At 52.3% G+C, this 10,617-nt stretch overlaps 1 protein-coding gene across 3 annotated transcripts in view; it reads left to right on the plus strand.

Annotated features, from left to right (window-relative positions):
* Positions 1-4,865, plus strand: part of NOD2 (nucleotide binding oligomerization domain containing 2) — a 35,636-nt gene extending 30,771 nt beyond the window's left edge. For 2 of the 3 annotated variants that reach the window (XM_045806758.2, XM_045806760.2), the window contains 2 exons: positions 1,971-2,054; positions 3,540-4,865. In XM_045806758.2, the coding sequence (XP_045662714.2) occupies positions 1,971-2,054; positions 3,540-3,612 (157 nt within the window). In that variant the 3' untranslated portion in view covers positions 3,613-4,865. The remainder of the gene's footprint in view (positions 1-1,970; positions 2,055-3,539) is intronic. The other variant, XR_006781281.2, reaches the window with a different exon arrangement.
* The last annotated feature ends 5,752 nt before the right edge of the window (positions 4,866-10,617 follow it).

A 10,617-nucleotide genomic window follows, 5' to 3' on the forward strand; every position in this document is an offset into this window, starting at 1 on the left:
ATCAGACCGGGGGCGGTGGAGAAGGCTGGTGAAGGCGGGTGGGTGCTGGTTGGAGGGCCTGCGGAGGGTCCAGGAGCCAGAGGGCTGGAGGGCGGCAGCGTTGGCCGGAAGTGTGGCGACCCCTGGTGCTCAGCGGGAAGGTTCCCACCCCACGACGACAGGGACAGCGGGTGCGAGGAGGAGCCCAGCTAGGGATCATCACGGGCTTGTGTGTGGGCTCTCCGAGGCCGGCGCCACACCTGCCGGGGTGCCAGAGGTCTCAGTGGAGAGGGACGTCAGGGCATCCTCAGGCGGCTCCCTGCGCCACAGGAAGGGTGGCATCGGCCGTGGCAAATGTGGCCCGTGGCACACGCTCGCCTTCAGAGGCGGGCAGACAGCTGCATCTGGGAGAGCGTCTGCTCCCCTGCCAGCCCGCCATCCACGCTGGCAACACTTGTTTGTGTTGCTTTGCAGGGGCGAGGACGTTGCCAAATGTTTGGGGAAAACACTTCCACTCGTCACTTGGGTGAAACCGGGCTGGGAGGCCTGGGGGACACCTGGCTTGTCTAAGCGGGGATGCCAGGCTTTGCACACGGGGAGGCCTCTGGCAATACCTGGGTTAGTATTGATCAGATGTGGACATGGCAGGTTTGTCCTCTGTCGCTGTCACAGACTTGCCCCAGGCGACCCCAAGGGCTGCCAGGGGAGAGCTGCAGGGCTTGTCCCACGCTGCCTAGTCAAGAGCCTTAGAATTAAGCACCACTGAATTCCATCATCCCTCACCGTTTCCCCATTAAAGTCAGCTTCTTGGGGCGCCTGGATGGCTCAGTCAGTTAAGCATCTGAGTTTGGCTCAGGTCACGATCTCGGGGTCCTGGGGTTGAGCCCCGCATCTGGCTCCCTGCGCACTGGGGAATCTGCTTGTCCCTCTGCCCCTTCCCCCTGCTGGTATTCTCTCTCTCTCTCAAATGAATAAATAAAAAAAAAAAAAAATGAGCTGCTTATGTACCTTAAAAAAAAAAAAAAAAAAAAAGCCTGCGTCCTTCTTTCTCCAGGCAGAGTGACTGCCAAATGTTGGTTAAGTGTATGGGCTCTGGCACCTGGCGGGGTGGGTTTGGACCCCAGCGCCACCATTATCCGCTGTTCCTCCTTGGATTTGTGCTTCAGTAGCACTGAGTGGCAACAGGATTAAGACTCGGACCCGGCTCTTAGGGTTGTGAGCGTCACTGAGGTCATGGAGGTATGAGCTGGAGCGTAGTAAGAGTCCGGCGGATATTGGCCGTTACTATCAGCGCTGGCTTAGGGTCAGCTCCCTGGGTGGTCCTGAAATCGTGGCCGTGGCAGACACGTCCTGGAGATGTCTCAAAGGCCAAGCTGTGAGCTAAAAGAACAGCGGGGGTGGCGCTTCTTCCCCTGCTGTCCCTGACAGTGTGCCTTCTCCCCTCCCAATTGCCAACCTCGTGTTTTCTCAAATCCATGTCCCCGTGCTCCCCGTTCCCCCCACCAAATGAAAATATTAGTATTCCTTGATTATTTCCTATCAGTTGAGTACGGTGCCAAATGCATCACAGAATATGGCATTCTTTTGTTTAGCTCTTAGCCTCCACGAGGTGGGTGCATTCTTAGGTCTGTCTTACAGATGGGGAAGTAGGGATTAATGTGCCTGAGATCAACAAAGAAGTGGTGTAAGTTGCATTGGAACCCAGGGAGTAAAAGGACCTCCATAACCCCCATGCCATAGCCCCTTCCTAAGGGAGTAGCTACTTAACGAGATACACGAGTCTGGGGAACGGAGGAGAGAGGGCTGCATTTCCTTTTAGGCCTTGAGCCTCTGTGGATGAGCTCGTTGGGAATCTCAGACAGGAGAGGGACATGTCAAGGGGGCTGGTGGGCTTCGGTGGGCTGGCCAACTCCCGGAGCCTCCTTTAATCGGACAGGCCCAAGAAGAGAACCTAGCATCCTGGAGGCTCACCCTTCCGTCTTCCTCTCCAGGCTGTCCAACAACTACATCACCTACCTTGGGGCAGAAGCCCTCCTGCGGGCCCTGGAAAGGAATGATACCATCCTGGAAGTCTGGTAAGGCCCCTGGGCAGACCTCGTTACCTCTCCGAGCCTCCCTTTTCTAATCTGTAAAATGGGGCCAGGAGAGCGGGGAAATGTGAGCATGTTGCCTCTGGGCTCTGACATTCCATGACATTCTGCAAGCAATGGATCTAATTCCTCTCTGGGGAAGATGTTTTCACGTCTTCAAGCATGGACCAAGTGGTTCATTTCTAAACCCTGAGTATTCAGGAATGTTTCAGCTCCAGGTAGCAGTGTAGGAGGGGGTGTGGTGGCGGACGGACAAGGACGCAAGAACTCGGGGGTGTTGCACCTGCCTTCCCAGGTCAGGGCTGTTGCCTCTGGGTGGAGGTGACATGGGCCGGGGCAGGGGGTGGGGCAGGGGAAGGGAAGGAGGTACTGTTGCACAGTGTTTCCAGATCTTTATAATTAAAATCCACGTTCCTTCATGTGTTTGAAAAAAGCATTGAGTCACAATTTCAGAGATTTATGTTCCTTCTTTCCAGGGACGTATTTATCACTCACAGAGTAAGTACAAAGGTTACCCCGGCTTGACGTGTTAAGAGTGAATGTCCCACCGTACGTGTTTCAGGCACTGGGCTACAAGCCAATCTTTTAAAACTAGGAGATTCCCCCATGGAAATCTATATTGCCGAGTTTTCTCCCCAAAGCTTCCAACTCTGGGTCCCCACGGAAAATGCCAGTAGGTAAGCAGAGTAGAGTAAGGCTGACCCCAGAGAGCTGGGCAGACGGGCTCTTGCCGACGGCACACGCAGCAAGCAAGTCCTGGACCGGGCCCCTTTGACTGCTGTCTGTTACCTGCCTCATCCCCGCGAGCTTGTGACCCCTGCTTCGCATATGCAGACTGACCAGTCCCTCCCTCAACAATCGTATCAAGGCAGCTGTGACAATACGTATTGGATAATGAAGTTAAAAATAAAGACTTGTCGGAGTCTGCCCTGGGAAGAGTTTTCCTTTCTGTAGGATTGTGTAATCCCTGTAGGCCAGAAGGTCCTCAGGTCCTGGGCCGAGTGTGGGTTTTTGTTTTTGTGTTTGTTTAAACCATTGCACGGTCATGGGAAGTGTCACATTCTGCGTCGGGGTGGGGGAAGGGGGGAAGGAAGCCAGCATCAGGTTGATATTTTAAGGGTTCTGATGTGATTTGCCTCCTGTTGGCAGAGCTTGGGCAGGCATCAGGGTTTGCTCATTGCATTCTTGACGGATTCTGCTGTTGCCTTAAAAAGAATCGCCGGCCTTGGAGAGTCGGGGCTGGCTGGGGCTGGTGTGGATCTTCTCTGCGGAGTCCCAGAGGCTGGCTTTATCACACTCCGTCATTCATGAGCTGCCCTGGCGGACCGAGGCTCACACCAGCACGGGAGGACAGCAGCGGGGCCCAGGGCTCAGGCCATTGAGGCCCAGGTTTAGAAAGTAGCAGCCTTCGATGAAAAGCACTGCTGTGGCTCAGCGCTCATCCCAACCTCTCTTCGTTTACCCCTTTAGGCTCCGAGGCAACACTTTTTCTCCGGAGGAAATTGAGAGGCTCGGCCAGAGGGACACCAGACTCTTGCTCTGAAGCCTGGGGGCCTATGTTTTATCTCTGTTCGTTGGCGAACCGGCTTTATGTCTGGCGGCAGCCCATTCACACAGAGCCGTGTCCTGCCAGGGTCATCTTTGTTCCGGCAGGGCAAGGAGCAGCGGTGCCCTTCAGCGTAGACTTCTCCGCAGCCTGTTTCTGCATCCAGTTCTTCCAAGATTCAGTCCGTGGAATGTAGCAGAGGGGCAGCTCCTCCCCTCCTCCAGCTGATTGGACGCGGGCCACTGGGCCCCCGTGGATGTGACTGTGTTACTGTGTGCCCGTTGCTGTAGGGACCTAGGTCCACAGGAGAGGCCCCTTCCCACCCGCCTCCCAGTGAGGAGGGGGCCTCAGGGAGCAACTTCCTGCTGGGTTTGAACTCCTGGGTTGTCATCTCTCCAGGCTGTCCCTCCCCCTGTCTGGTCCCTCCACCCACCCTGGACCCCGGCACTTGGCACTTCCTCTGTGGGGAAGGGTTCAGAATACTGGTGCTCTCAGCTTTGATATTTATAGCCTCCCCCACCCCGACCCCCACCCCCACACACGCAGGGTGGGAAGGGCTATAATTGACTTGCTGTCCTTCCTGATACTTAAAACATTATTGAAAGGGGACATGTGACAGCCGTTTGTTCCCCCAGACATTCTAGATTTTCAAGAAAAATAAGACCACGCTACAGCTAGTATCACACGCACACTTTTATTTCCGGTGGATCAATGAGTGTTCAGTTAAGCCTTTGGAAACCACTCCCCACCCAAATGCGACTTTTTAGAATCAGCCCGGGCCAGAATTTTGAGCAGTCCCACCAGGGCTCTAGTTGATGCCTGGAAGCCGGACTCTTGACAGCAGTCTTCCAAAATATATTCATAAGAGATGGTTCAGTGTTATGTGATATAAAGTTATGGATCAAAAGTTTACAAGGGCAAAATCAAAGACTTTTCCTTATAAGGCAGATGTTTTTCTGGATTTTTTTCCCCCCAAATGATGCATGTTGAAGCCTCCATAAACTGTCAGGTGCTGTGCAAGTGTTATTATTTAAACATTATTATTTGTGAAAACTGGTTAATATTTATAAACCACTTTGTTTTATTCTCCCCAGTTTGTTTTTATAAAAAACACAACCATGAATTTTATGCTGTAAATAGTCACGGAGAAGAAAACTGTGGAGAGCCCCCAATGGGGGCTATTTGTGACCAAATAGTTAAAAAACATTCCTGAACGTTGCCAGATATTAAAGCACGGTTTTCTACTTGGAGGGGGAAGAATGATGTTTTGACCAGAAAATTTATTGTTTAGGGCAAAAGCAAGTCTTAAAAATAGGCTTGCAAACAAAATGCTCTGGGCCTCGGCTTAGAAAGGTCTAATCCTGCGTGGCTGAAAGGCGAATGGGAGGAGGCCCCTGGGCCTCCCTTGATTCTCTCCCAGTGCCTGCAGGAGTCTTTAGCAAGAGGAGGATAGAGAAGGTTCTGGAACAGCTCTCCTCCACGAGCAGCCTCCTGGGTAGGCCTTATTGAAACCATTCTCGGCTGCATTTAATGAACAAGGGCTCAGGTGGCTCCTCACCGAAGTGAGATCGGCTTCCTGGAAATGTTCTGTGTGGGCCTGGCTCGTGAAATGCTGCGGCATCTCCGTGGGCTCCCACGTGTGAGCTTGCCTGTGGGCTGTTAGCAGTGGTGGTTTCTGTCCAGTCCATTGTTCTGATACAGAAGATCAGGTGGAAGGTGGAGATCGATGGGCCTGCTTTCCCTGAGGAGTAAACACAGCGGTCCATGCGTGTGGCGGCGCCTTGGATTGTAAATTTCATTTTCCTGAAATTCATTCAGCAATGAGTTATGGGCCAGACATCGGTGGATGAGCTCAACAGACATGATCCCTGTCCTCCAGACACTTAGGTTGGGGTGGGGGGGAGAGGTGGGCAGAAAACTAGTGAACTGGAAGATATGGAAAATAAGGTCCCCTGGGGTAAGTGCTAGGAAGGAAATAAACGGGCCCCTGGATGGCTCAGTCGGTTAAGTGCCCGCCTTCAGCTCAGGTCATGATCCCAGGGTCCTGGGATCAAGCCCCGTATCAGTCTCCCCGCTCGGTGGGGTGTCTGCTTCTCCCTCTGCCTCTCTCCCCCACTCATGCATGCACACTCTTAAGGAAAAAAAAGGGAAATAAAGTTCAAGATAGAGGGGAACCTTCAGATTGGGGATTGGGCAGAGACACATAAGCTGGGACCCTAAGAATGAGAAGGGGCTGGCCTTGCCAAGAGTGAGGGAGCTTATTCACCGAAGACAACCTGCATGAACACCCTGTCCTGGGGGAAGAGCTTTGTACATGTAGTAGGCTGGATCATGGCCCCAAATATTTAGCTCCTCATTCCTTGAGCCTGTAAATGTTGCCTTATGTGGCAAAGGGACTTTAAAGATGTGATTAAGGGGCACCTGGGTGGCTCAGTCAGTTAGGCACCCGACTCTTGATTTTGGCTCAGGTCATGATCAGGTCGGGAGATCGAGCCCTGCATCAGGTTCCGTGCTCGGTGGAGCCTGCTTGAGATTCTCCCTCCCTCTCCCTCTGCCCCCCCCCAAGCTCGCTCGCTCTCTCTCAAAAAATAAAAAATAAATAAAATAAATAAAGATGTGATTAAGATGAGGATCTTGGCTGGGGCACCTGAGTGGCTCAATCAGTTAAGTGTCTGCCTGCAGCTCAGGTCATGATCTCAAGGTCCTGGGATCCAGTCCTACATCAGGCTCCCTGCTTCTCCCTCTGCCTCTGCCTCTCTCTGTCTCTCATGAAAGATGAGGATCTTGGGATGGGGAGATTTTCCTGGATTATCTAGATAGACCCTAATTGTAACCTCAAGGGTCTTTATAGGAGAGAGGCAGAGGGAGATTTGACACAGAAGAAGAAGGCAGTGTGACCACTGAGGGAAGATGCTAGACTGCTGGCTTTGAAGGTGGAGGAAGGGGCCCCATGGGCCAAGGCGTGCAGCTCTGGAAGCTGGAAAAGGCAAGGATACAGATTTTCCCCAGAACCTCAGGAGGGAGTGCAGCCCTGCTGCCACTTTGATTCCAGCCCATTTGGGATTCTGGCCTCTAGGACTGTAAGAGACTTAATTTGTATCATTTTCAGCCACCAAGTTTGTGGTGATTTGTCACAGCAGCCACAGGGAACAAATATGTTTAAGGCAAGCGAAGGGGCAAGTGTCACTGCATGGGTTCGGGGAGGTAGGTAGGGCCGGTTCATGAAGCGCCCAGTTGACCATGGTCAAGGGCTTGGGCTTGATCGTAGAGTTCTAAGCAGGGTCAATGTGACCCAATGACATTTAAAGAAGACCTCTTTTGCTCCTGGGTGGAGAAGGGACTGGAAGGCATAGGGATGAGATGAGCAGAAAAAGTAGAGAGAGCACCCAGGAGCTATCGCAGGTGAGAGGCAGCTGTTTTAATGTGTCAGCAAAGGTGGAGAGAAGACAGTGGTTCGAGAAACGTTCTAGGAGTCGATTCCCAAAGGGTTACAAATGGAATGGATGAGAGAAGAGGGGGAGGGGAGACTCAAGGCTCCTCAATTTTTGACTTGAGTAACTCTGCCCCAGTTACATCCTGGAGGTCAGGTGGGAAGACAGGTGGGAAGCAAGCTTGGAAGCAGGAGGGACTTTGTTTTGGATGGTCAGGTTGGGGACACCTAAGCGACGTCAAGTGAAGACACCAAGTTATGCGATGAGTCTGGAGCCTGGGGGAGAGGTCCCCACCAGGTATAACAGCATGGCTGTCCTCAGCCTCTCTAGGGTGATGGGGTCCTTGGGCCTGGATGTCATAACCCAGGGAGAGATTATGAAGAAAGAAGAGTTCAAGAAGGCCCAGGGAAGGGTGTCACTGGGACCTGGATATGGGCTTACTGTCAGAGCTCAGAGGAGAAGCTTCTTAAATTTCCAAAGTCCAGCAGATCCACCAAAAGCATTCTCGGCCTGGGCAGGTAACTTGCGAACAAGTTAGTAGACTTCCAGAAATCACTTTGCAGATTTCAGAAATCACTTCCAGAACAGGAGCAACCACATTCCAGATTTGTGGCTGAAAATACATAATTCTTATGTGCAGGGGAAAAAAAAGGTACCAGAGCAAGAGAATTTTTTAAAAGAGCTTCAGACTTTTAATTATATTCACCATCATCTTAGAAGAAAAAAAAAATGTCAATCTGAGTGCTACCCCCTTCCCGCCCCCCCCCCACATAGCGCCAAAACCAGATACTGGAACGAGTACACCCCGCAGAAAGTGTGGGAGGCGGAATCACATTCTAAGCGGGCTGAGTTGAGACTACATACAGCATCATTTCATTATTGCACCAACACATCTTCACGCCTCCATCCCCACTCGGGAGATGGGTGCAGCCCAGCGGGTGAGGCACACAGCGGTGGGGGTGCACACACTGGTAGCGCCCGCACGCGAGGGAACACATAGGCTCGGGCCCTGGGTGGCAGGTTTCAGGTGAACAACAAGGTTATGAGCGACATCGGGGCCATCCTGCCCAGGATTCCCCTTGGAGAATTATATGGGGAGAGACTTCAGCTCTCCAGACTGGCAATCCAAGATCGTGGGATTCTCCAAGTTTCCCCCTTTTTTTTTTTTCTTTTTTTTTTTTTGCTTTAAATTTAATCCCACCTATCATCACTTCTGGAACACTCCACAAATCCAATCCCGTAAGCATCACCCCTCTCTTATCGATCACCCTAAAAAATCCCTCCCCTCTCTTTTTTTACTTGGAACAACTTCGTTCTGGACATCTTCTGTTCCACATGCCCTTCCTCCTCACCTGCTCTCCCCCACCCCCAGGAAAGAAGGGCCTCCTTAGGGGCCCACCCTTGCCTGGATTATTGCCTCAGTGGCTTAACTGGCCTACCTGCTGCTGCCCCCGACCCACAATGTCAGCCTGGTAAAAGGTAAGTCAGATGAGCCACTGCTCTGATCAAAATTCTCCAGAACGTCCCAATCTAGCCCAGGGTGAAAGTCAGGGTCCCCTGCTCGCCTGGGACACCCCTGCGTTTTCACCGACCTCCCCTTTGCCGCTCAGACTCCCATTCCCTGCGCTCCAGCCAGACGGCTTCTTGGCTGCTCCTTGACAATGCAAACCGCGTCCAGACCTTTGCACTTGCCCATTGCCTCTTGCAGGAACACTCTTCCCTAGACAGTGGCCTGGCTGGCTTCCTCATTTGCTGCAGTTCTTTGTTCAAGTGTCAGCTCATCAAAGGACTCCTTCCCTGAGCCAACTACCTTAAATAGCAGTCCCCAACCACTGTCTTCTCCCCACCCTGCTTAATAGTGTCTTCCCGGAACACACCCCCTGACGTACGTGTGTTTCTTCCTTTCCCTAGAATGTCAGCTCCGTAACAAGAGCCGTGCCTGCTGCAGAGTCCTCCGGGGCTAGAACAGTGCCTAGTGCCTAGTCGATGCTCAGATATTTGTTAACCGAATGGAGGATTGATCTGCTTAAAGGAAGCAGAGCATAGAAGTTGGGAGAGGTTATAAAAACGAATCACCTCTTTCCCGACACCTTTCGTGTCTCCTTCCTAAGGGAGGAAGGTTTCCTGCCACATGAGATCATTCCTAATGCATCACTGCCCCAGATGGGAACCCAGATGCAGCACAAAGGTCTCAATGAAGAGCATGAGACCCCTCTTCTCTGTGGGTGTGTTTTTCAAATCACGCAGAGATCATTTGTCATTGATAACAGCAAATAGCTCGAACAGGGGAGCATGGATTTATAGTTCAGCAGGATTAGGGGAAAGATGGTGAAAGTAATTCCTTTTGTCTTATCAAAAAGAGTTTTTGGGTGACCAGAGTAAAAGCCCCAGACAGAATGTTCTCTTGCACCTGAAGATCCAGCCCCCGACCCCCCATGGCTAAGAGACAAGCACATCCTTGGTATGGTGGACTCTCCCCACATCCATTGATTGAAACACCACGCTGGGCCGTATGGAGAAAGCACCCTTGCAGTATCCTTGCCCGTGGGGACCCCTGGTCCAGTTAGCCCCATGGTTTAGGGCTTCTTCTGAATGCCCTTATTCACAGGAGTGGTGGGGAAATGGCTGGAAGCACGGGTAGCTGGATGAACAACTGGGAGTTGCCATTTCCTGGGATGGGGAACGCAGAAGGACCGAGGTGGGAGTGGAGGAGTGTCAGGAGCTCACTTTTGGCTGTGTGGGGTGGAGAAGTGAAGCGGAGCAGGCAGAAGGATCTAAAATACCGAATTTGGTGAGGCTGGAAGTCAGAGGTAGCCTGTGGTAGCCGTTTGGGGAGCATGGGGCAGGGTCTAAGAAATGACCGTTACTCGTGCTACTGAGAAGGTTTGGTTGGGTCCTGTGTAGCTGTTACTCCAAGGCACAGGTCCCTATCAGACCACCAGGTTTCCAGCTCTTGGGGGAGAGAGCTCCATTTAACCCAATGGCTTTTTGTTGGGTTCCTGCTGTGCACAATGAAAGCTATGGGAGACAGTTCAGAATCAGAGTTAACGACCCTATTAAAAACCCTTCAACGGGGTCTTGCTCTTATGCTAAAGACCAAAACTTGACTCCCGAGGTCCTACCTGCAGGGCTCTTTCATGCCCACGTTTACTGTGCTCTTTTTCAGTTCCGTCAATATATCCACGCACAGTCCTGTTCCCTTTGCCCGAAGTGCTCCCTTTCCCCTCCTCCTGGCTGCTAGTCGTCTTTCCTATTTCATCTTACAGGTGACTTCCTCAAACAGGCCTTCCCTCAGGGCCCACCCACCTCTTCTGTGCGCTCTGAACAGTTCTCCTTCTGGGGCTCACCCCACCCTCCGTAGTTCTTGGGAGCTAGTCCTTTACGGTCTGCCCTTCCTTGGCAGAGGGTATGGGTGGTATCTCTCTCTCAGACACCCCTGTGTCTCTTGGTCCCTGCTCAGGAACTCAGCTAGCAGTTGTGTGAATCCAGGCCAGGCTGAGTGAACACGCTGTGAGGTGGGGAGAGACAAAGGGGATCAAGCAGGGCCTGGAGCCATCTGCAAAGAGCCTTG

This window comes from Ursus americanus, chromosome 21 (genome assembly GCF_024610735.1).
Source record: "Ursus americanus isolate L20-20 chromosome 21, mUrsAme1.1.p, whole genome shotgun sequence".
NCBI lineage: Eukaryota > Metazoa > Chordata > Mammalia > Carnivora > Ursidae > Ursus > Ursus americanus.